General features: G+C 43.5%; 1 protein-coding gene across 5 annotated transcripts in view; it reads left to right on the top strand.

Annotated features, from left to right (window-relative positions):
- Positions 1-25,030, top strand: part of bnc2 (basonuclin 2) — a 164,946-nt gene that overhangs the window by 71,795 nt on the left and 68,121 nt on the right. For 3 of the 5 annotated variants that reach the window (XM_051386490.1, XM_051386491.1, XM_051386496.1), the window contains exon 3: positions 1,935-1,997. The exons of the other annotated variants lie outside the window; for them this stretch is intronic. In XM_051386490.1, coding sequence (XP_051242450.1) covers positions 1,935-1,997 — 63 coding nt within the window. The remainder of the gene's footprint in view (positions 1-1,934; positions 1,998-25,030) is intronic. 5 annotated transcript variants of the gene reach the window in all.

Genomic DNA, 25,030 nt, shown 5'->3' with positions numbered 1-25,030 from the left:
TCCCGGTATGAAGCAGGTGGATGGGCCCCTGCTCTCAGCATCTGCTGGGACCCCACGTTTGCATCCCCAATCCTTTTTACAAATGCGCACCGTTGTTTCAATATAATCAGCTGTGGGACTCGCTGTTATTTATCCTTCCTCGCACCACTTAGAAGACATCTTCCCATGTTTAGTAGGCATGACATAAATTCTCCGAAGGAAGCCTGTTCCTTGACAGACTCGCCTTCTTGGAATCTAACCGATAATGACTTTGTGTTTGCCGAGGCTGGCGCACCCAGGGGTGTTGGAGGAGAGAAATGCGTTATGGGCTTGTGTTTCAAAATCTTCCCTCTCTCCCTTAAAGATCAACTGGGTGACACGAGGGATGCGGTATTTTATCGTTGTTAGGCCAAATTATATTTCCATCTGATCGATAGAGACCCGAAACTGCTCTGCGCAGTGCGTTTAGGACAGATGCGGCTGTGGTGAGAGGTCCAGGGCAACACCAAGCCAAAACATTAGGCAACACCTTTGACATTCCTTGTAAACCACACACACAAGGCAAGACTTTAGAAATTAGAAAAAATAGGACTTCAATGAATACAGTTTTTTTTTTCCTGCCACACTTGAAATGACATTAATAAGCTCATTGTTTACAGCAGGTGTCTGATCATCTCGGTGCATAAACATCAGTCAGCGATGGAAGAAGAGGTTAAAGCAAAAGATTTTAATGATCAAATTATGAATCAGGAGAGCTCATGTTGAGTGTGTTTTTTTTTTTTTCATTTTCTACACGGTGTTTAATAGCGCAGGCAAGCCATAAAAAGCAGCACCTGCCTCCTTCAGCGTAAAAAAATGACTTAAACAAAACAGAAGTCAATTTGAGAACAAATGTCAAATAGGAATTTATTGATTTCCTTTTTGATTTGCTCCTGTGTTCAACTCTTTATCGTGTATTTTATATTTTGGCTGTAATTATGATTTATTTCAGAATGAATAAATGAATTTATTTCCATATTCACTAAGATGTTTTCAAGACAATGAAACACTTCCCCTACACATTTTTGGCTAGAGGTGATACTGGTACAAATTGGAGAAAGAAATAAAAAAATAAAGGGGAATTAAATAATTGTTCTCATGTTTTATTAAGTTTGTGGTGTTAAAATTGCATATTGATAACAGATCTACGTGAAATCGTTTTTCATTATTGCGTTTTTCTCTGATCTAACGAAATTAACAACAGTGGCGATTAAAGCACGACTGTGAGCGAATAATTTACACCTTTCATAACAGGCCTTAATAGGCTTTTAATCTTTGAAGAAACTTTTTTTTTTTTTGCTAGGTACACAGCAGATTCACAACCTCCATAATCCACGCAGGTGTCAACAGGAAACAACATGAACAGCATGCAATTTAAATGAAATCAATTAAATGGATTCGATAAATACTGCCTATTTTCGCAGCTTCCTAATGTTCAGAAATCGCTGCACATTTTGCAAAACACAGCAAGAGGGAACTTTCATAATTGTTTTTATGGAGGAAAAATTACAAACATTAATTAGGAGTTGAATTATTTCCCAGACATTACGGAGTGATAATATTTGGAGGCTTAATTGACCCGCTGCTGTACATGCGTGGCTATGAATATCGACCCCTGCAAGTTAAAAAGCCCGGAGTTAAGTGATACTACGAGCCTAATTGGTTCATCAGGGATAATTCCTCCACAATGCAGCAGCCGTAGGCCGCGTCTATATGTATTATATTTCCCCTCCGCTCCAAGCCGGAGGAATGTGGGAACAACTCATGGTTACAAAAGCTCGTAAACCTCCACCTGAGGATCTGATGCTGCCACCCAGGCTTACAGCAGACCTCGGAGGAAAAGAAAGAAAGAAATCAGTGTCTGTCTTCAATCCAAAAGTATCTCTAAAATAGCTTCTTCCTTTTCTTTTTGCAAGGGTGCTGTAACGCGGCTTCCTTTGAAGTGCGACAGGTCGACTATGGGCCGAGACCTGGAAGAGGTACAGTGGCACTACAGCTTCTGTCTGCTCTCAGTGCTGCCTGCTCATTTTATATCCACATATCAATACAAAGCTTTATAATCTAGAAATATGCATTAGCAATAAATGTAGAATTGTAATAATAATAATATTAATAATAATAGTAATAATAATAATAATAATAATACATTTTCTTTAAATGTAAAGTTTTTGCATTCTTTAAATTTCACATGCATTTTGCCACTTTGTACCTTTTTTTTCAATTTCAAATGAAAAAGTGTGCAGCATTTTCTTTTTCCTCATACTGTATCATGCATTTGCAAATTTAAGATCCTGAATTTTTTTTTTTTTTATTGAACAAAAAAGCAGTAAAGGATTGTAATAAAATCAATATCTCTAAATTTTTTATCAGTAATGTAAATTTTTTTCCACCTTAAAAAAAAGGATTGCTGTCCGGTGATTAGCTCATAATGCCTGGTTTTAATACTGCATCGAATTGTTAAACAGCATACAGGCATTTTGGCATTGATAACACAAATATGTTAGCTCTATAGTTTAAAAAAAATATATATTCTCTAAATTTCCAAAGTCCAGCTTCATTTCCTCCATTTCCATCTTTCTATCTATTTTCTCGCGTTTTCATGTTTTGTGACATATTTAAACATTTTGTTTGGATCATTGTCACAATCATATTGGTTGATTTTTCGCCTATTAGCTTATAAATTTTGTTAATGCAGTGAGTCCTGTCTGTCTATGTCAAACCTTGCAAAGTGAGCGCTGTTAGCTCTCAGGGCACAATGTCAGACATATTTGTGAAATAACATGCTTTGCTTTGTTTTGTCTGACTGAAGAAATGAGGTTGATATTATCCTCTTCAGTGCAGATCACAGAACGCGCTAATCTGCCCATTAACACACTGATACACTTACTGTGTGTGTGTGTGTGTGTGTGTGTGTGCGCACACACATTGTTTTACACTGTGGGGTACAAGCGTGTTGCATGCTGCATATGTGGTGCATATGCATTGCTTTTTACCATTGTGTGGGACTGGAAGGCAGTGATTTGATGCATATGTGTGGAATTATCCACAGTCAGTGAATGTGTGTGTGTGCGTTACACTCAACTGTTATTATTTCCATGTCTGTCTTTGATGGGTCGTTGCACACAGAGCATATGGATGCCTATACGTACATGTATCTGGTGTCAAGTGTGTATGTGTGTCTGCGTTCTGACACTGAAGTTTATGCATGTGCATGTGTGCGTTAAGGCATTTGTGTCCGTGCTTTTGCCATTTATTTTTCTGAGTGGGTGGCTAAATACTCATATGCCAGTTGTGTGAGTGTGTGTGTTTGTGTGTGTGCATGAGCCTGAGCGTGTGCAGTTTTGTGGGTGTGTGTGTCCTCTCTCTCATTGAGTGTGTGTGTTTCTGCGTGTTGGCTCTGGCTCCATGTGTGTGTGGGTGCGAGGTGAAGTGTCTCTTGGCTGGCCTTGGCTGGAGAGCTGGAGGAGAGCAGAGGTGAAAGAGGAGATTTGCAGAAAAGACACGCACCACTTCCCCCATTACTACTTTTTCTTTTTCTTCTTCTACTACGTCTCTGTCTTTGACTGCTTCTTCTTCTCCTTCTCCTCTCACCCGCTTTCCCTTTCTCTTCTTATTCCCCACACCTCAACCCCTACTTTTCTCTCTCTTCTTCTCGACTTATCTTTCCTACCAAATCTCTATCTCCACCTCCAGTCCACCACATGCTAAATCGGATTGTTTTATTCTGCAGCTACTGTTTTTATAGAGTAGGCTCGTGATTGAACCTGTGTAACAAAGGACCACTTTGGGCGTTGCACACGTTTAATGCGTTTGAAGGATTACCAATTATAATACGACACAAGGCCAAGTGTTTTTCCAATGAGAGGAAGTGACGAGCTTTGTGGTCTTGATTGGAGAACGTTTGAAGCTACTTCTTCACTAGAACAAATCCCACTGATAGCACCTGTCTCTAACTGCAAAGTTGTGGTTGGCTCTTACACTCTTTAACGCAATTATTGCAATGCTACTGGCCAGTTTAGAGGCTGCTAGATAACACGAGCAGTGCAGAGAAAGGCCACTGTGGCTTTCAGTGAGCAGGCACCTCGCTCAGTCTTTGTGCAAATGCAACAATGATGATGTGAGTGTTTCCTGAAGGCAGCATTATTTCTCCAAGAGAGAGCACAGCAATGGGAGAAATTGAGTGGGAAAGTGGCTGCAGCTACTTGTATATTTACTGTATGTGTGTGTGCACTATTAAGAACCCATCTAGTTTGACGGAGTAGGAGGATGTACAAGGTCCCATTCATGCTGTGGTCCCCACTATATTTACCCAGGCACCAACCAGGGAGATATGACGTCCGCAACATTTTTTACTGGCTTTCTTAAATCAGTTTTTTTCTTGCATCACCAAGCATTCATTTTTATTGAAATATGATGATACATTAGTATAATTTGTTTCCGCGTTATGCCATTTAATGAATATTTTCCTATTGCATCTACAGTACACATTTACGTTTAAGCGTATAAAATCAATATCCATGATTTTATTTTGCTTTTGCTTTTGCGGAGACTGCTGAGGAAATCCGTCAATACAACTCCTCGTGCACACACCTCCATTCTCCTTTCTTTGCCTCACCATCTTTTGCTTTTATGTAAAAATAATAACCAGATTTTACTCTCAGCTTTATCTTATATGCATGATCTTGCCCACAGAAATAAATCTTTTTTAAATCCGCCCCTCACATGGCCATGATCATGTGTGTCGCGGGTCATACAGTAACCTCTGTAGCCGCGCAGTAATGCCCTGCAGGACCAGTGTTATGGTTACGTACCGACCCTGATTCTGTGTGTGAGACCCGGGGCAACCAGCGATCAATAAGCATCATGTGAGCATCACTCACGGGTTCCATGTCAGCTGTTTCCTGTTTTTCCTGAGGAGACGGCCGCCTCACCGCCATGGTGAAAGCCTGAATAATGGGGAGGATACATAACGTAGAGACACTATCATGGAAGTCAAAAGGCTTTCTTTATCATATGTCTGGCAGAGCAGTATGCTGTGCGTTCTCTCTCTCTCTCTGTGTGTGTGTGTGTGTGTGTGTGTGTGTGTTGAGGAACGATAGAAATGCAAAGCCATCTGCTCTGTTCTTATCAGATGGTTGAGTGGTGAAATCTACTATAGCTGAGTCTTTCCCAGGGACTGCTTTTAGTCCTGTGTGGGCATGTGTATTTAGGTTGTTGTTCTTTGTTTACTGTTATTATGCGAGTTGCTTTCGGCAAAATAATCAATAAAGTACCTGCAACCTGAATAGAAACATGTAACTTTAAGGAGATTATGTGAGGTTTATTCAGGTTTGATTCATTTTAAATAAATGTAGTGTTCAGTGTGGCAGTTGAGGCAGCCGTGTGTGGCATGTGATTAGACCACAGAAATAATGCATAATGTTTTTTTCTTTAATATTTTTTTCACATTTTTATAGTGTTATTTAGAGATTTATTTTAGTTTGATCATATATATATATTTTTACCCCACCGCTGTTTTTCTTCTTTTCTGCTGATGGCTCTTTAAGCAACTGAACACCATTCTTCACTCTGTTTTTCCTTCTTTCATTTTCTTCCTTTCTTTCAAAAGATGGCTGTTAGTTATTTGTCTTTGGGTAGTTTCCTGCAGTTGGGGAGAAGTCGCCGGTGTGAAGAGGAAGTGTGTGTTTGAAGGGCCAGTCGCTCAGGATGTCACCACCCCGCCACTGGCTAATGAAGGGGACATAAGCACAGGGCCAGGGCAGCAACACACACACACACACACACACACACACACACACACACACACACAAACATACACTCACACACACTCTGACACGGCAGGAATGCAGCAGCTGTCACCAAGGTCCAGGCAGTTATGAAAGGGTTGAAATAAAATTGTGTGTGTGTGTATGTGTGTGTGAAGTGGCAGTACCAAGGGTCATTGGGGTGTTGAGAGCTGGGAGGGGCCCATGTTGGCTTTGGTGACCCAGAGATTGCCACCGGCAGAGAGGATCATCACACGTAATTGACTTAAGTGAGAAGAGAAAGAGAGAGCCAGAGGAATCATATGGATTTTGCGCTGGCCTGTAGTATTTTAAGACATGACCATATGGCGGAGACATTGTTGTGAGAGGCTGTTCTTTCCCGTTCTGCATCCAGAGGAAGGTGACATTAGGTGTGACCTGTGCTAAGTGACAGGAACTTGGGCATACTTTCACCACGGCTTCTCCCTTTTCCTGTTATTCCTCAACTCCTGTTATTTTGTTTTCCTTGGAACCGTGCCAGGACAACGGGCAAATCGACAGCCTACTATTTTTACATCCGTCTTAAGGACCCCTGTCTGCTCGCTCTGCCTGCCAATTTGCCCCATCAGCAGTGGCAGCGAAGAAGAGCTCTCAAGGCACCGAGCCTTTCATTTTTCTGTTGGCGATGTGGCTAATGCTGTCACTGTTATTTGAAAAAGCACTCAGGGTGAATTGCTATTATTATTGTTAAAACCATCATCATCATCAGGCTTATTTATGGTTATGGATAATCATGGTAATTTTGTTCAGGTCTCACAGTTGACTCGGTCTCTTTCCCCCTGCTGATCCGAAATGTACTGTTGAGTGTGTGTGTGTGTGTGTGTGTGTGTGTGTGTGTTTGTATTGTACATTTTCGATGTGCTGGTAAATTACCAAAGTTGTTGTGCAAAGAAAATGGTTTTCAACAGGTAACAGTGATTTCACATGTGAGGAGAACTTGCTACATCTCTTAATGCATACGCTGAACTCTGTGACTTAATGTGTGTGTGTGTGTGTGTGTGTGTGTGTGTGTGTGTGTGAGGAGAGGAGGCAGAGGAGGAGTTAGAGCACCCCCCCACCCCCAACTATTTTCTGTCTCATTTCTTTCTCTTAGTCTTTTTCGCTCCCATGTTATACCCTGCGTCTATCTCTCTTCCCTCTGCTCCGTTCTGTTCTGTTCTGTCTTCAGCTTACAGTGGAGACTTGATTACTGGAGGCCCAGGGAGGATTTTAGGGAGGTTCTGGAGAAGGGAGGCTAGTGGTACAGGCTGTGGTAGGCTTGTAGCCAACGTACACACACACACACACACACACACACACACACACCCCCACCCACACACACACACACACACACACACACACACACACACACACACACACACACACACACACACACACACACACACACAGAGATTCAGTTCGACAGGCATAGATACTTGCTTTGGCACACTCCTATTATGTTCTCTATACAGATTGTGTAAATTGCTTCCGTTGTCATTTTAACTCTCTGAAAAACTTGAGTCTAAACTCATTAGCTACTTTTTCTTGTGAGCAAAGTGTTAAAGCAACATGTGCAAGCATTTGTTTGTGCTCTCTGCTGACTTTGTAAAGATGTTTGCGCTGTTGGATTAATAACATTTAATGGCCACTGTTAAATGCAGCTGCTTTGGCATCCCACAGCTCATGTTTTTCTGGCAAACTGAGACTCTGGGTGGCTTTTGTTTTTGTGAGTATGTGTTGTGTGTATATATACGCAGTGCAATGAAATACCACAGTGCGTGTGTGGGCTGGATGGGATGGGCACTGTGTGTGTTGTCACTGAGAATACCTGTTCATTTAAATGTGGCCCCTGGACACACACACACACACACACACACACACACACACACACACACACACACACACAGCTGAATTAAACCTGTCTGCATGTGAGCCGATCACATATTGAGCAGCATTTCACTTCACTTTCTCACAATCTATAATGTCAATTAACTCACAAATGATCTAATTAGCCTACTGTGATACACATCAATTGGTCTGACCCTGTATCCGCGGCAACCAGCCAGGGGTGGGAGGTCACCATGCATGACCTCTGGCACCACACATTGTTGGCTGTCCGCCTCTTGTGACATTTATTGTGCAATTGAAGTGACGGCTTCAGTCTTTTAAAAAGGGACAAAGTGAGAATTTGTGTAAAGAAAAAGCTCTGTTTTTCAGTGTGTGTTAAAAGATGTGTTTTGTGTTGTTGACACACGCATGTTTGCAGGCACACATACAGCCACACAGACATACACACACAGGTATACACTTGCTTTCTCTATGTTGATGTTTTCTCTGTAAATGGCCTGAGCTGCCTCTTCCATTGTCGGGAAACACACTCAGCGATAAGTGCTTTGTTGGAGCACCATTCGCTGCATGATGTGTGTGACTCTGACTGGCATTTAATATTTCATGGCATTTAATCCATTTGTTATGTTTCCTCCAAATACAAAAAAATCTGCAGCTTTTGTTTCCTTTATCCAGGCCATTACTTCGCAGCTTGTTGATCAGTTTAGATTTGTAAAGGGTAGCAACAAGGGATTTATCACCTAGATTTACTGCTATTTTTTCTGCGTGACCATTAAGCTAATAAATTCAGCACCTTGTTTGTGGCTTAAACGGGGGCCTCATGAGGGCAAAGGGGATCTTTTGTGCCTGATCAATGGGTGACCAGATATAACACAATAACATAAATAATAAAAAATATCATAAGGAGACGGCTGTGAGATTTACTGCGGGGAAAAAAATGAAAACGAGCACTGAAATGAGAGCACTTAAAGAGCAGTCAAGTTTACAGGATGAAGCAGCAAAGAAAGATAGCGCATTATGACAAAGAAGAGGAAAAGGATCCGACAGTTTGTGCATCAGTCAGAAGGTGAGGAGCAGGCTCTCTTTGAGATCAATTGGTAATAGGCTGAAGTCACAGAGGCGATTAGAGGCGTCGACTTGCCTGTGTTGTAAATGCTGTCAGATCTGTTAAAGGAAGCCTAATACCTCTCAGGTTGAAAGCTGTAATAACATCAACTGTAACTGGATCCGCAGGGAAGTGCAAGTGAGTCTGCGTGTGCGTGAGTGGAAAAGGAACGGTAGTAAGGCAAAAGTGTTTCATTGTGTGTGTGTGTGTGTGTGTGTGTGTGTGTTTGTGTGTGTAATGTCTAGGTGTGTGTTTGTTTGTGTGTACATGGCGTGTTACAAAGCAGCAGCAGCACGCATAAAGGCGAGAGCCGCGGGGTTGCTCCTGGCATTTTTTTGGCCACCAGATGCCTGTCACTGCTTTAAGGAAAAAACAAAAAAAAAGAGCAGGGGATGAGGAGGGGAGAAGGACAAAGAGGAGGGAGGGAGAGAGGGGCGAGAGGTGGGGGGCGCCACCGCTGTTCAAATCATGTCACGTAGTGCTAATTCATCCAGCCTCATTAGAGAGAGGGAAGGGACCAGAGGGCCTCTCTCAGGACAGGGCCCGGGCTCAAACACACACACACACACACACACACACACACACACACACACACACACACACACGCAACCACACACAGATATATGCATACACACATTGTCTCAGTTTTGCTTTAGCACATACTTACACACAGATGCAATTTCTCTTTTCCACACAGAGACACACACACACACACACACACACACACACGCACACACACACACACACACACGCACACACACACACACACACACACACACACACACACACACACATATACATGTAGACATACATACACAGATGACACTGGCACATGGCGCAGTGCGGGGGCAGTTTGGGGAATAGAAAATTGCCTTCTCAGGAAGGCCCCGGCCAATTAAGGACCTGACCGTATTGAATGTCAAGTGTTAATTTGGGCTCCCCCTCCTTCCCTCCTTCCCTCCCTCCCTCCCTCCAGCCCCCACCCTCACCCTTCAATTTCCCAGCAGTGGTGGGCTTGGGGTGGGGGGTTTGTGTGTGTGTGTGTCCCAGAGATGAGCAAATACATGTCAAGCCAAAGTTGATTGCCTGCTCCGTATTATGTGTCGCAGGCAAGTGGCAAATGTGCTCCCTCCTTTTAGCCTTTCGCATACCCCCTGAGGGATGCCGCGATGGAAGGAGGAGGAGAGAGGGAGGATTAACTGTACCGCAGTGATAAGAATGGGGGTTTTTACACTGGGGAAGGGGGGGGAGTGAAGGGGACAGACAGGGAGAGAAGTAGAAAGAGGGCACGGGGTTTGTTTGATCTCATAGGACTGGGTGGTGACTTTGATAGTCTTTTAATTGCCTTCATTTTCGCAGAGGTGATGTCCCTGGCAGACACTCTCAGAGTAAACAGTTTTAAATAGGGAATGAGTAAATTTCAAGTTTAGAGAGCCATTTATTTTCTAAAAACGGATCTATTAACTTTATGAGAAACTTAAAATGATGTCAACGTGATGGCTCTGCATTACACTCACAGCCGTTGGCATGGTCCAGGGGCAGACAAGGTTGTTTGTGAGTCGGACTGATGGTAAATGCCCACCTCCTTACCTCCATGATCTAATAGACATCCACTTAGTCTTAATGGGCAGATTCCCTTTCTCCTCTCGTGATGACTGTTGCACTCTTTAAAGGTGGAATTGCCTGCTTGTCTTTCCTATCAACCCCCCTCCCCACCCCTCCTCTAGCCCCCGTATCTCATGTTCACTACCTCTCTCCTAGGATAGAGGGGAGTATATCTAACAAAATAAATATTAATGCATTGCTTGCATTCACACCAGAGCCAATTCTCCGGCTTTAGCCAGCCCTCTGGCAACATCTGTTAGTGAAAGGCCCTTTGTTTTACATTAACATCGGTGTATTTCACGTGAGCATGTGTGCCCCGAGTTCGTGTGAGTGTTTGTGTGTGTCCGGTGATAGTAGTGATGTTGTGAAATTGAATAGAGAGGGTGAGTATTGATCATTTCCCCCTGTGTGTTATTAGTGCCTGCTGCTACTGACAAAGAGAGCATGAGCCACCCACACAAACACAAACTGACAAACACGCACACACTTACACACACACAGAGCCATGTTTACCCAAGAAATACAGGAGGTTATTTGCATGTTTTGACAACTGTAATACATTGTGTCAACAGGAAAAAAGTAAGCTTTCCTGCTACATAATATTTTATGGAAATATCAACATTATTGGCCAGAAGTGGTGGTGGAAACCTGTAAAATTACAGGTCCTGTAGTGTTATGACAGACTGGGTTATGTGTCACTGACTTATATGCGTCAAGGGTCTTGTCAAATAGAGCCAATTTTTGCACTCCCAGCTCAAACGCAGCCACACACATTTACGTTCTGTATTATTACAATCTGTTTTGTCAATCTGCTGTAAGTGATAACACGTTTTGAGTTCACAAAGGTCACGGTGAAGTGTAATTCAATCACTGATCACTGATATCCAAACAGCACATCCGTACAGGCCTCCAGGGCCGGGGGGGGGGTGTTAAAACCCAGTCTAAGTGCTCCGTCTCTGGGTAGACAGTGATGTCTGCAGGGCCGCTGGAGCTCCAGTGGTCAGCCACGACTGAGAGGTCTGTCAAGCCCTAATTGATCACCCTGACCTGGGGAGCTGAGGACAAAGGGAGAGGGTTGTGGAAGAATGCAATAGATAAGGCTAAAGGGAAAAGAAAGAAGGAAAAAAAGAAGAGATTGTGCGACCGGTGGCTTAATCTCTGTGGACTGGCCATTTTTCCCCTTTGGATGATAGATATAGTAGGCCTAGCGTGTGACACAGATGGATAATGCAGGCGTCTGGGGTGATAGAGTTATAAATTAACACATTACTGGACCTTAATGTGGACTACTGTGGACGACCACACACCAACATCATCAACCCTCCAGGCGTGCACACACACACACACACACACACACACACACACACAAAACAAAGACACACACAAACACGCCTACAGTCTCACTGATGCGTCTAGCTGAGCTCAGGGTGCGGATTGTACTTCTCAAGTGGCATTGATTTGTTAAAGTGCTGAATTAGCAGCAGAAGTCCAGCTGCTGGCGCTTCTCTACTTTGTCTTTCCTTTTTTCTTTATTTTACAATTTCACTCTCTTAACGTCTCCTCCTCTTTCACTCCTTCCTTGTTGCTACACTCTACTTGCTCAAATGCTGATTTTTACTCTCTTTCTCCAGCTCACATGAACTTTCCTTTTCTCCTCTCTGTATGATTGCCTTTGCTCCCTTTACCCAACACACCTTTTGCTCGGTCACAAGTGTTCCTTCCAGCAACTTTGCTCTCCCTGGTTGTCCTGGCAAATGCCTGTTTCTATTTTCCCCCCTCTTCTGTCTCCAGCTGGAAGGTTTAACCTAAAAGAACAGTTGGTTTTTCTCTCCTTCTTCTTGTGGCCCACACAATACTGCCAGCCAAAACTGTTATGTCCCTGACTTTGAGACTGAAAGGGAAGTGGTCTGTGTGTGTGTGTGGCTGGGGATTGGTATTTAATAGCCAGACATACAGAAGAGCTAATATCCAGAGCAGCAGTAGCCTGCACATTGTAAGGCCACACACAGTGACAAGGTCCTGCTCAGCTCACTGTATTTAAAACTCACCCAACTCCTGCAGTGCAAAGCAATGGCTTACACATCTACAAGCTAACCGCAGTGAATTCCACTGGTGTAAATGTCATTTAACAACAAATGAGTGCCTCTGGAAACTGAGCAATGTACAGTAAGGGTCACTGGTCCCTCTGTCTGCCGAGTATATAGTGGTGTGTTGTACTTGGGCTTATAAGTTGGACAGACTGTCTGCTTTCTGAGTCCTAGTCAAGGCCCCTAGCCAAGAGGTGCAGATTTGTTAGTGTCTGCTCCATTATCACCCATCACTCTCATGGTTTGTTGTATGTGTGTGAGTGCGCGAGGAAGAGAGAGGGAGAGAGAGAGAGAGAGAGAGAGAGAGAGAAAGGAGAGTGAAAAGACTGTCCCCCTTTCTTGCTTGCTGTGGTCCAGCCCAAACAGTTACCATCTGGTGACCAGGGACTGACCCTTTTCTTGTCTCACATACACACACAGACGTATACACACACTGAGTGCCGGACTGCATCCAAGTGATGAGTGAGTGACCACCCGACCCCCTCCATCCCCCCTCCCCCTCCTCTCCTGCCGAATGTCCGTCTTTGCCAGACCTCCCAGGTCCCTCCCCTCACTGCACATGATTGGTCGATGAAAGGTTGATGGGCAAGTGATCTGTCCACAGCTCCAATAAAATGCTCAATAAAGCACCGATCCCGGCCCTGACAGGGCTAATAGAAAAACACCTACGAGGAAAAATCACCTAAACACACATACGGTACACACGGGTGCCACACACACACACACACACACACACACACACACACACACACACACACACACCACTGTGGCCCAAAATAAGCACATATCTCCTCGCTAGTTTTAACCACATTGCTGTTTTTTAGCTGTTTTTGCTTTTCTTGTGTTTGCTTGACTTATTTAGGCCCCCTTGTGCCACAGTCAGTGACATCTGGCTTTTTTATTTTAGTTTATTGTAATCTTAATATAAATTTATATTTTTTTGTTATGTTTGGAGTCCATTATATTACAGTTAAAATGATTAGTTGACCAGTCAATTAGTTGATTGACAGAAAATGAATCTGCAACTATCTTGATAATAAATTGTTGTTTAGTAGTTCTTTAATGCCCCCAAACAATCTGTGAAAAAATATGTGTAGACACACTGTTAGTCTTCTGAACCGAGTATCTTTGGCTTTTGGATCATGGTCAAACAAGACATTTTAACACGTTAACTTGGGCTCTGGGAAAGTGTGATTTAACTTTTTTCTGCCATTTTATTGACCAAATGATCAATGTCTGAATTGACAAATTAATTGCCAAATTCATAAAAAGTGTAAGTTGTAGCCCTCGCCCACATATCTAATACGATGGCAAACTTAGACTATGAAGTATACGTATTTAGTTGACAGGAAAGACAAGTCACTGTTTTTGTGTGTAGTGAGGCGCAACAAGAGAAAGTGGGTGTGTGTGTCTAGTTTTCTTGGGTGACAGAGACATGAGCACCAAGGTCAGAGGCAGAGCAGAAGTGACACATGCATCACAGGGTTGTGACATGCCAGGGTCACGACAAAGGTCATGCTGGCTGTCCAGAGAACACACACTCCTCTTAGCTCCTCTTCTTGGTGTGTGTTTTTGTTTGTCAAGGAGTGACTGTCCCTTCAAAGGAAAAGGGAAGTAGAAGCAAACTCAACCTCTGCTTCTCCTGGCCGATGTAGTCCTGGGGAACAAGGAGTGAGTGGAGAGCAGGTCACAGCCAGAGTGTGATGTTGTGACTACAGCTCTCCCTTCAGGTTAAATGCAGTGCGGGGACAGAGAGAAAGAGAGAGTGAAAGAGTGAGACAGAGCATCAGAGAGAAACGGAGAGAAAGCACAAGTGGAGCATCTCAGCAAGAAAAACACTTAAAGTGAGGGATAGTGAGCAGGGATGGGGGGGGGGCAGCAAGGGAACTGAAGCAAGGAGGAGGAGGAAGGGAGGGGGAGCAAACGGGTGTGCGTCCCTCGCCTGAGGCTGATGCATTGTGACAGTCACTTAGAAGGATTTCACTTCCCCTAAACTGTGGCTTGCAGGAAGAAACACCATAAGTTGGGACAATTATGGGCTGAAGCAGATATGACAGGACACATGCAGAGTGAGCCGCGGAGGGAGGGAGGAAGGAAGTGAAGCGGGGGGGGTGCAAAGAGTGTGTGTACATGTGTGCATTTCCAGTGTGCGTAGACTCAGGAGAACACAATCATATCATCTGCTTGCGTTTGGCAGATTGGTCTGTATATGAACAGTACATATGCTGTCCAAATCCTGTGTGTGTGTGTCTGTGTGTTTGTGTGTGCTTGTCTGTGGGGGCCAGGGAGGGGTTCTTGCTCGGTGCACGCCATGTCAGGGAGCGCCAGCGTCTCGCTCCTCATGGTACCGTATGTTACCACTCTGCCTCCCTCATTCCTTCGCCTCATGTCTGTAACTTAACCTGGTGACGGAGGGTAGGAGGCTAGGAGGGAGAGAAAGAAAGAAAAAAATAGAAGGAGTTGGATTTAAACGCTGCCAAGAGAAAACAGGCCCTATTTTTCCCCCCTCTTCTTCGCTTGATTTGATTTCTTCCTGTGATTTTTCTTTTTGCATGTTAATAGTTTGGTCTTTCTTTATTTTGGTGTCACAACGCTGATAAGTGTCCCAAAAGGTCTTTTTTTGCTAGAGTACATTGTATTACCCCTGTGCAGCAAGCTCTGCCAAGAATGTCACTGTAATTTGAGTGTAAGTGGATTCCAAGAAATACACTTTTCCTGTTTCATTGAGTCGTTTTGCTTTCAGCGCTATTATGTCCTTCGTGCGAGTGAGGTGCTGGTGAAATTGTCTGTTTTTCTCTGGCTTGTTTCTTTCCGCATGCCACCAACAGTTACAGTTCACCTACAGTTCTCTTCATTCTCTTTCTCCATTTGTGTGTGTGTCTGTGTGTGTGTGTACCGTGCGGTAAATAATGACAACGACAAAGAGAGCCTTCATTTTGAAAAATATACCACACTTGACCGCCCTGTGATATCATCTATTCAAACATAAACAGATAGATGTGTCTCTCCTTCTGCTTTTGTGTCTATCCTTCCTCCTCCGCAGTCTCCTAAATGTTTTTATTTTCCTTGTGCGTCGAACAGACAAAACTGCACACAGAGCCCATGTGTCACTTATAAAAATCAATCAAATTAAGGCTAATTTAAATGTACCTCTTCTGGTTCCCATATGGGTGTAGATACCGTTTCTTCTGGCATCTGAGGTATTTCAGATGTGGTTGTATCTTTGGGATTCTCTCAGCTTTGTTGGCAGGAACAAGGCCCGCAGATTCTTAAAATTCTGATTGATTTATAGTTTCCTCAAATGCAGGTTTATATTGCTGAAACTTGATTTCACACATTAACCACCTGCAGTGCTAGTCCCCACTTGTGTCTTTGATCTATTTGATTTTGAAGACATATATATTTTGAAGATAATGATGCTCTGTAACCTCCTGCAGCCGCAAAGACAAAGTTTTCCCTGAAGTGATGTATAAACTAAGCTTTAGCCTTCCATCCTCGCCAAGTTCCCTCCCTGCTTCGCTCCCTCCTCATCAGTATGGCAGTTGTGTTTGCTGAGCTGGCTTTTGATGGACTTTCGTTTGGTTTGGTCATCAGAGATTTGGTATTAGCTCCCCCTCTCTCTTCTCTCCCTCTCTTCTTTTCTCTCTCTCTTTCCTTCCCTCCCCACGTCTCTCCTGTGGGTATTATTCAGATGCACCTTCAAGACTGTGCTGAGACTGAGGCTGTGTGAGGGAGTGATGGAGGGATGGATGGAGGGAGGAAGGAGGAGGGGCAGACTGGGACAGAGGTTGAGGGGTATTAAACCCCTGAACACAGCTGGGACCCCAGCTATCAAAGAGATGGTAATGACCGTCTGCTAGCATTAGAGAAGCTGGGATGAAAGAATGGCCAACAAACCCAGTGAGAGAGGAGAGTTTGGCACTGTGTTGAGCCTGAGCACATAACCACCACGTCGTGTCCAGGGAACTGATGAGTGAGACTGAATGCTGACAGATTTTACTTCTTATTTCTTGACTTTACTTCTTAATTCTTGACTTTAAATAGTAAAAAGGTCAGGAATAAAGCTCAAGCAGGTTAGGGGAGAGTCATAATTAGCTAAAATAATACTGTATGCACTCATATTTAATATTCATTTGTCAGGAGATAGAACTATTGTCACTGTGATAACCATATTTTTGTGTATGGTAAGCCTTCAAGGTCAAAGTGGAGTGTACCTACAGCAGCATGTCCACACTGACACAGTGCCTTGCCTTTTTATAACACAGTGCTATTTTTGGTCTGAACGCCTGCTAAGACCTTAAGCAAACAAACAGTCAGTGGAAGATCTCAGAAGTTGTGCAAGTATGTTTATGTTAAATCACGGGAGGGTGGACCTACCCCTGCTTAGCTGAACCCATGTCCTAACAGTTAGTAGTCTATAGGTAAAAAAAAAAAGGGCTGCTTCCCACTCCTTAGTGCCTATTACCCATACCCACTTGCAGCAGTCATTACCCGTGACAGGGGTCAAGAAGGGTTGTGGGCTAAGCACTCCATCGTCTAAAGAGTCAATAAAGGACTGTCATGTCTGTCCACAATGACCCTTAACGTGATCTATTTAAGCAAGAAAGCAATGTGCATTTGTATGTTGGTGGTGTTTGAGAGGAGATTACTAGTCAGGCAGATTATGATCCATGTTGTGACTTGCTGAAGCTTCTTCCAAAGTGGTTTGAAGCACAGTAAGGTCTCTTTACAGTTTCTGTTCCTCTACTGAAAAGAGCTATTTGTTTATAAAGGTGCAACTGTGGACTGAAGAACAAGCATTTTTTCTGGCCCTTAGTCCATTTTTACCACTGGTAGCTGCAGCTCTCCATACAGTCCAAGCAGGCTTGAATAATTTATCTCCTCTTGCTCTCCCTCGATCTTGTGCTCTCTCTTCATGTCGCTCTCTGTTGCTCCCTCCCCTCTCCCCCCCATTCCTCTTAGCACTTGCTTCATTTGTTTGCTTTGAGGAGCTAAATCTTGTTTGCGCGTATTAATAAGTCAAGGCGGATTATCCCCCCCCCACCACAGCCCCCGTAGCGTCCTAGCCTCTCTCTGCTTACACTGTATTTGCGGCCGGGTGGCTCTGTTTGCAGAATGCCCACCCCCCCATACCAGAGAGGCCTAGTGTGCTAGGCTAATTAGATTAATTCCGATGCCTGTAATGATTGCTCGCCATCTATTTTTAATGACTGGTGCATATCAAAGAGTAGTAAAGCATGCTACCAGCAAAGCCTGCTCCCAGTCCCCCAGTGTGATAGGGACTGTAGGGGGGCACTGGCTTAGTGTTAGAGTGTTAGCATATTGCCATTGTGTGTATGTGTGTGCAGTTGTGTCACTGCAGGCTAAGAAGGAACATGTGTTCAGCTTGGCCTTTGCCTGGCCTCCTCAAAAAAATAAATAAAACACAAATAAATAAATCAGCATCCGACATTGTGATTTTTTTTTGTGGTTGTGACATACGAACTTCCAGCTGCTGTCGTTTCTGGGCGCTCCTCTTACACATTTATTTTAGTGGGACTGGAAAAACATGACTAAGATTAGGTTATGCAGTAAAACAGATGCTGAACTAATTTAAAATCTGCATAAAGTAAACAGTATTAGTATTACCTTTTTTTGCTCTATTACTCCCATCTGATGTTTTTTTTTTTCTCTTTCAAAACATATCCTGTTTTCCCAGCTCCCACTCACTTGTAGTAAATCAAAAAGTAAACCTTCTTCATAGCATGTCATGAAGCATTAAGCCATGGATTACACCTTGCCATCCCTGAGCATGTGTGTTCATCACCCCTCTTTATGCATTTGAGATGATGCTCATCTTTAATAGATAGATCTAAGTCTCTCCCCTCTTTTTTCACCCCTGTCTCTTGGCCCTGTAAAAGGGAGTATAAATATTTGAGAGGCAAGCAGTTCAAAAGTGGGGAAAAAGGGGCGTTTAGCGTAGCCATTTGGAAACACAAATCTGAAATGAGAGACTGTGAAGAGTAAAGGCAGACGGCAAGGAAAGGGCACAAGATCATGAGGCAAGAAGCAGAAGTCATTCAGAATAAGCTGTCCATATACATCTCTCGCTCTCTTTCTCTCCTGATTTTCTTCTTCTGTTCCTCTCTCTCATGCTGAATAAATAGGTGCAACTAACAACTCTCTCACACACACACAGGGTAGATTTCCATAAAATATTAAAGGAGGTGTTTCCTGTAATTATAGCACTGTTTGCCTCTGCCTCAAAGCCTGATCTGTAATTAAACAGGATTGCACACGCATATGCCAAAGTAAAGCACGCACAAAGACACCTCCACACCCCCATACACGCGCGTGCACACACACACACACACACACACACACACACACACACACACACTCTGAGTGAGGTGCCGATTTGTGAGTAGATTGCTGTAATTCATACTCTCTTATGACACATGCTCAAATTTGTACACACACACACTCAATGGACTCATTCATAGACAAGTGCTCATACACATCAAGGCTTGAGCAAACACACACCTTCCACCATCTTTACACACACACACACACACACACACACACACACACATACACATACACCCATCTCTACCTCATTCCCAAAAAAAAAAAAAATCAGGAGTCTGTAATATGGTATCTTTCCTAGACACCCTATTGTGATGTTATCTCCATAACTATCCATATATTGATCCACCTCCCTCCGTCCTCCTCTTTAATTCTCTCTCCATCTGCCCCACTCCCTCCCACCCCTCACCCACCCAGCCCTTATCTAATCTGGCTATGCCACTAATGGCAGCCATTCCCAGCCATGAACAAGTGCCATAATGTGCTCTGGTAAGCCGTTATGATGTGAAATGACCCTATTGATTGGCTTGCATCCCCACTGACAAAAAGAAGTGGCGGCAGTCACTTATTACTGTTAATGAGCTGTGGGATGGGCCCTAAGTGGCACGGCACACATGCACTCTCACACAGACACACACAAACACCTGCACGTGCGTACAAATGCAGACTTGCGCACTTTGCATAATTTTGAAGGCATTACTCCTACCTGTCTGTGTCCCGCCACATTTTGGCTCGTTAGCGACGGGAGGTCCCACCGCGTGGGCGAGTGACGAGCTTTTAATGGCTGCCACTTGGCATTGTCATGTCGCGTTTTCGATGACTGTTGCATCTGTTTCTATTTTTGCGTCTGTTGTACACACCTGGTGTGTCTGTAATGAACAAGGCAAAAGACTGCCACTTAGTCTGACAAATGATACAAGCTTTTGCTTTTTGAGTAAAGCATGTTTTAGCACAGACGCCCAGATGTGAGCTGATGTCGGCAGTGTAATAGGAGCCGTAGCAGTGGTGAGTGTAATGATGGCCAAAACAAAACTGGGAGGTTTGGTTAGACACCAGTGTGTTGAGGCCACAGGCGTAGATCTGACTCTGACACTGTGCCGTGTAGACAGAGGAAGGGTGTGTATGCCAAGCTGCTTTATGAATGAGGGGAATCTTCTTCTTGCATATGTGTGTGTACGTACATGGCTGCCGCATGTTTTCCGAGCTGGCAGTGGCTCCTGGGGATAATCCATGGGACACATCCAATCAGCCGCAGTGCATGTGCGACACATGTTTTTTTATTCAATCTTCTTGTCTTTTCATCTTCCGCCACCACCAGAACGCTTCCTGCTATTTTCTTCCCAGCTCGGGACAAACGAATAACAGATGTGAGAAGTTGGAACGTTCTCTCCCATCCACCTCTCCCCTTCCCCTCCTCCTGTACTGTGACTAGTCTGTGACAACCTTTGCACTCCCACTCTCTCCTCGCTCCCTCTTTCCCGCTCTTTTGTTTCCCCGAAGTCTGCCCATCCCTCGTCCGCTATGTGGGGACATAAAGCTGCGCCCATCTCCCACCCGCTCCCACTGGATGACTCTGTCTTTATTATGAGACTGTTTGCCTCTTTTGTGTGTGTTCGACCTGGATAATATTAGTGTTAGTGTCTTGGTCCTCAGGGTCCCCCCGTCTACACAGTGAATCAGAGATTTATTTAATTTACGGGAATGACAAGTCAGCATGGATTGGAACAATAACTGTGTCATACAGTTGCTTCGCATTTCACTGAGACACATCACTTATTTCAGTGGAACTCGGGGCGGGGGACAGCTACAGGAACTGCTGTGGAAAGTAAAGCACTTTGGAAGAGAAGTGGAGTCACCTTGAAATTAAATGCCATTTGTGTTTTTTTTTAAACAGATGACTCACACTTCAGAAATAGAAAATTAAATGTTTTTGAAATCAGGCTTACTAGTTTTGTCTTTGAAGTTTTGAACAGATTTTGTAGCTTATAATGGGATTGTTTGCACAACAACACTCAAATGTTCCCATACAAATCAATCAAAAACTTTAGTAATTAAACTATAATTCAATACATTTGCTTATTTATTATATCCTCAAAGGAATAAATCAATGGCGTATCAATGTTGCATACTTGAAAAGATTTATTTATGCAAGGCAACGGCTGGAACAGAGGATATAGTGGGGTGTCTGGGAAGAGTCAATATTTTCATATGTAAGCCTGTGAAATTAATGACCTAATATCTGCAATGAGAAAGCTCGTTTTAAAGGCATAATCCTCTCGCTGTTTCTTGGGAAGAGAAGAGCAACTGAATCAATGAAGGTTTAGGCTCTGGGAAATTATAACTGCATACACACGCACATGCATGGGTTCACACACGCAAACAAACGTGGTTATATCCAAGACAACACATGCACAGTTTTATTCTTCCTGGGAAGCCAGCCTCACTGCAAGAGAGAGTGCACTTTTATTTGATCATGCAAAGCGACAACCTGTGACAATAAGTACTATTAAATTGGTATTAATGTTCTTTTATTTAAGGTGATTAAGGCTGATTAAATAAAAATCTAACCACAGCCTTATTCCTGTGTGGAACAAAAAGCAGTGCAAGACATTTGGCAGTTTTTAAAAGTAGCAATCAGTTACTGTATTAAATCCAAGGGTCAAATACGAGGGGAAACCTTACCTGCACTTTACATAGTGAAAACACATGTTAGAGGAGTGATTTCTAATTTTACTGTAATATGCTCCAGTTCACAAACTGCACACTTTCATTCTCAGGTTGTGTAGCAGACCTTTTTTCTTTTAGTTCTGAGGGCTCATTCATTTAGGGTTGTGCAACTCGCGTATATATAACCCTTACCAGGCTTATCGGTTACAGAGCCAGGAAAGACAAAGGCTCTTATGCATTCATGAAAGCGCTGTAGTTTCCTCCGCACAGAGACACACTCACACATGTAGAATTAAAATGCCATTACTTAGCTGGAACGGAGGAGCTCAACAAGACAGAAGAGACAGGGAAAGGGAGAAAAAGAGAGACCAAAATGGTACTTAATTCTTTCATTATCCAAATGAATGAAAATCACATCACTGCATCAAGACAAGGCCGTGCATCTGTCTCAAAATTAACTCACCAATTATGTGAGGAAGCTAATGAAAGCAGGGGCTCAGTGTCGCAATAGCTTGAAGCCGTCAAAAAGGCTTTTGATTCCATTTGGAGGAAAGACCTCTGAGGGCAGTCTGGTCCGGTGCCAGCTGACCTTCTTTATCTGACCTCTGACCCCCGCAGTGGCTCGGGAACTGGGCTGATAGCTGATTTGTTGGTTTGCCTGATAGCCCAGAGAAAGAGAAAGAGAGAGTGAGAGTGTGTGTGCTCTTGGAAATCTTGTTTTCACTGAACTTCTCAGTACTTGGTATAGATATTCATAACAATTACGTGCTGGTTGGATGACATGTTAACAGAGTTGCAGCCTTGCAGCACACTGACCCTGCACTCATGCGATGTGACTGCCAACACTATGCCTCTACACCATGTTTTAGTATCCATAGGAGGCCACAGCGGCTGAGGAAAATAGAAAGAATAGGATGGTAGGGGGCATGTAGAGGACAATCATTAGACTGCACAGAAGGAGGGATGAGAAGAGGAGGCTGTGTGTGAGAGGAAGAGAGCGGGAAGCTCAGCGGTCCCCGAGCATCTGGCAACACGTCGCAGGGAGCCACGGTCCCTGTCATTAATAGTGATGAAATCATTTAAGCCATCAGGACTAAACGAGCCAGTTAAGAGACACTCAACGCTACACTTCTGTCTTGAGACGGAGAGTCATCGCTTGCGTGCGCCGCTGGCATTGACACACAGAGCAGGAAAATAGATGTGTGCGTGTGTGGAAGCTGAAGGGGTGTAGAAACTACATTATCTATGTACACTTCTGTGTTTTTTCTACTCAGCTGTGTTTGGGATGAGCCCAACTAGGTTTAATATGAGGGTGATTCTCCTTCCTTTTTACAGGATAAAAGTCCTTAATTTGAGTTTCATGTGCACAACATTTTTAGAAAATGATTTTGTATTGATGTTTTTTTAATGCAATATTCACAAGTTTTACATTTGTTGTCATATATTACATAAATAAAAATTCAAGTACTACACAAACTTGCAAAAAGAGTTTTTGGCAACATCTGGCCACCAGGAATGGCAGTACACAGCATGCAATGGACAGATATAGTAAATGAAGAAGAAGATGAAGGAAAACTCACGTGATAAGACACAACACAATCATTAAGAACAAGAACATAATTAAAATCACAGATTACTTGGTTTATCTCACGAATCATAAACCTTGTAGTGTTTTTGATAAATGTAGACCTATTGTGTTGACATGACGACCACAGGCCTGAAAAGCATTATAAGCTGACCACTAAATGAGTAGAAAGGTAAATGTGGTCATTTTTATATCAGGTTCCAGCCTCAGTAGCAGCTCTGCTGAAACTATTTGAACAAACAGGTCAATTATCTAGTCCACGCTCTACCTGTACATCAACTCAATGTGCATTTGTTTTGTCACAACAGTGAGAGGAACATAAACTGTCTGTATGGAAGAAGTTGGTGGAATCAAGCAACAAACTGTATTATTCTGGTGTGCCACAATTTACAAGAGATGTGCCATCATTAGAGCTGTAGTGAGTGAGGAACCAAACCACTGGCTAAATCTGCCATGAAATACAAGACTGCTGCAATAAAACCTGAGCATCTGCACCAAACTGGAAACAGATGAACCCTGTCAAGGATACATTGTGCTTTTTTCCCCTCCTTGTTTCCTACGAGGCTGCGGGTCTTCTCTGGATGAGTGGTGAGAATTGTGATTTTGTGCATAATTACATGTGTTGATGTGCGTGCACAGTGCACAGCATATGCCGATCATGTGCACACACTGGTGTACTTTTGTCGGCCTTTGTGTGTATCATGTTATGGCCTACACAAGTACCGAGGCCACAAAGGAAATCCATTGCCAACAACAGCACAGCTACTGGCAAGGAGCCATACCACCCCAGAGGCTTATGGGATAGGGTTTACAACCAGAGACAAAGTGTAGGAGGGTGAAATCTGTAAGGGTCACCCTGTGTTATACTGTATATAGTGTCCAGTTATTCCTCAGAAAACTGTCAAATGATTTCCTAGAATTCCATATTTCTCACATTTCTCAGTAATGACTGTTTTCATCTTGTACATGTGGAGATAAAAAGCATTGCGGCCTGTAGACTCCGCACTCGATGTACAAATCAAGCTATTAATTCCAAGTATTACACTGATGTAGAGCAGAGTACCAGAGATTTATAGACTACATTAGGAGTCAGACGAGAACATTATGGTGCTTATTGTGAATTAGGGCATGGGCTCTCTGCCTTGTTTGCTCCTGGGGAGAGGTCGTGATATCCCATTACTTCCTCAAACCCCTCACTCTGAGGGGACAAATGTGCTTTTTCCATCTCGGTCCCAGATAACTTATTTCCAGTGTGTTGGCTTTTCGTTATATAATGATATTTGATCGTTTGACGTCCATGCTGGATGGCTGGTTACACTATACAGATGTACACTGGTGATTGGTTTATTAGCCTTATAAACATAATGATGTGGTGTGTTTGCCTCTTTGGAGAAGCAGACTAAAGACACCAAAAAATTGCTGGGTTGTGCCCCTTTCTTATTCTCCTGGTGGCTCAGTTAGATGATGTGTTATGTTTGTGGTAATTCATCTGAGTCGGTGTTAATAGTCGACATACATTTTCTAATGGCGTAACCCAGAGCCAGAAACCACTATGCTCACCATTAAGCTGGCCTCTCTCCCTCTCCTTTGTCTTGTCATCCTTTTCTTCCCCTTCTCTCCAGTGAGCATCAGTGCTGCCTTTTTCGTCAGTGGCGGTGCTGTCTATTGACAGAGCAGTACATTCTAGACATATCTGGGGGATTAAGTTGCAAATTTAAGCAATGGGAAAATCAATGGGTTCCTCTTTTAATTCATGAGAAAGGCTGTCACTGGGAAAAAAACAGTAGGGGGATGTGGCTGTTTAGATCACATTCATCCAGGGAGAAGCAGAGGAGGAGGAGGAGGAGGAGAGAGTGAGGACAGCATCCTTTAAATCTCTCCATCAAATGGGGGCAAAGCTGATGGTGGCTTGCCAGAGGTAAAACCACTGGAGAAAAAAATAGATCCTTTGTTTCCACCTTTATCACTGCTGCCATTTGTCTGACTG

The sequence above is a fragment of the Dicentrarchus labrax genome, unplaced genomic scaffold (genome assembly GCF_905237075.1).
Source record: "Dicentrarchus labrax unplaced genomic scaffold, dlabrax2021, whole genome shotgun sequence".
Classification (NCBI taxonomy): Eukaryota; Metazoa; Chordata; class Actinopteri; family Moronidae; genus Dicentrarchus; species Dicentrarchus labrax.
Note: the sequence above shows the minus strand (reverse complement) of the source record. Positions and strands in the feature narration are given on the sequence as shown.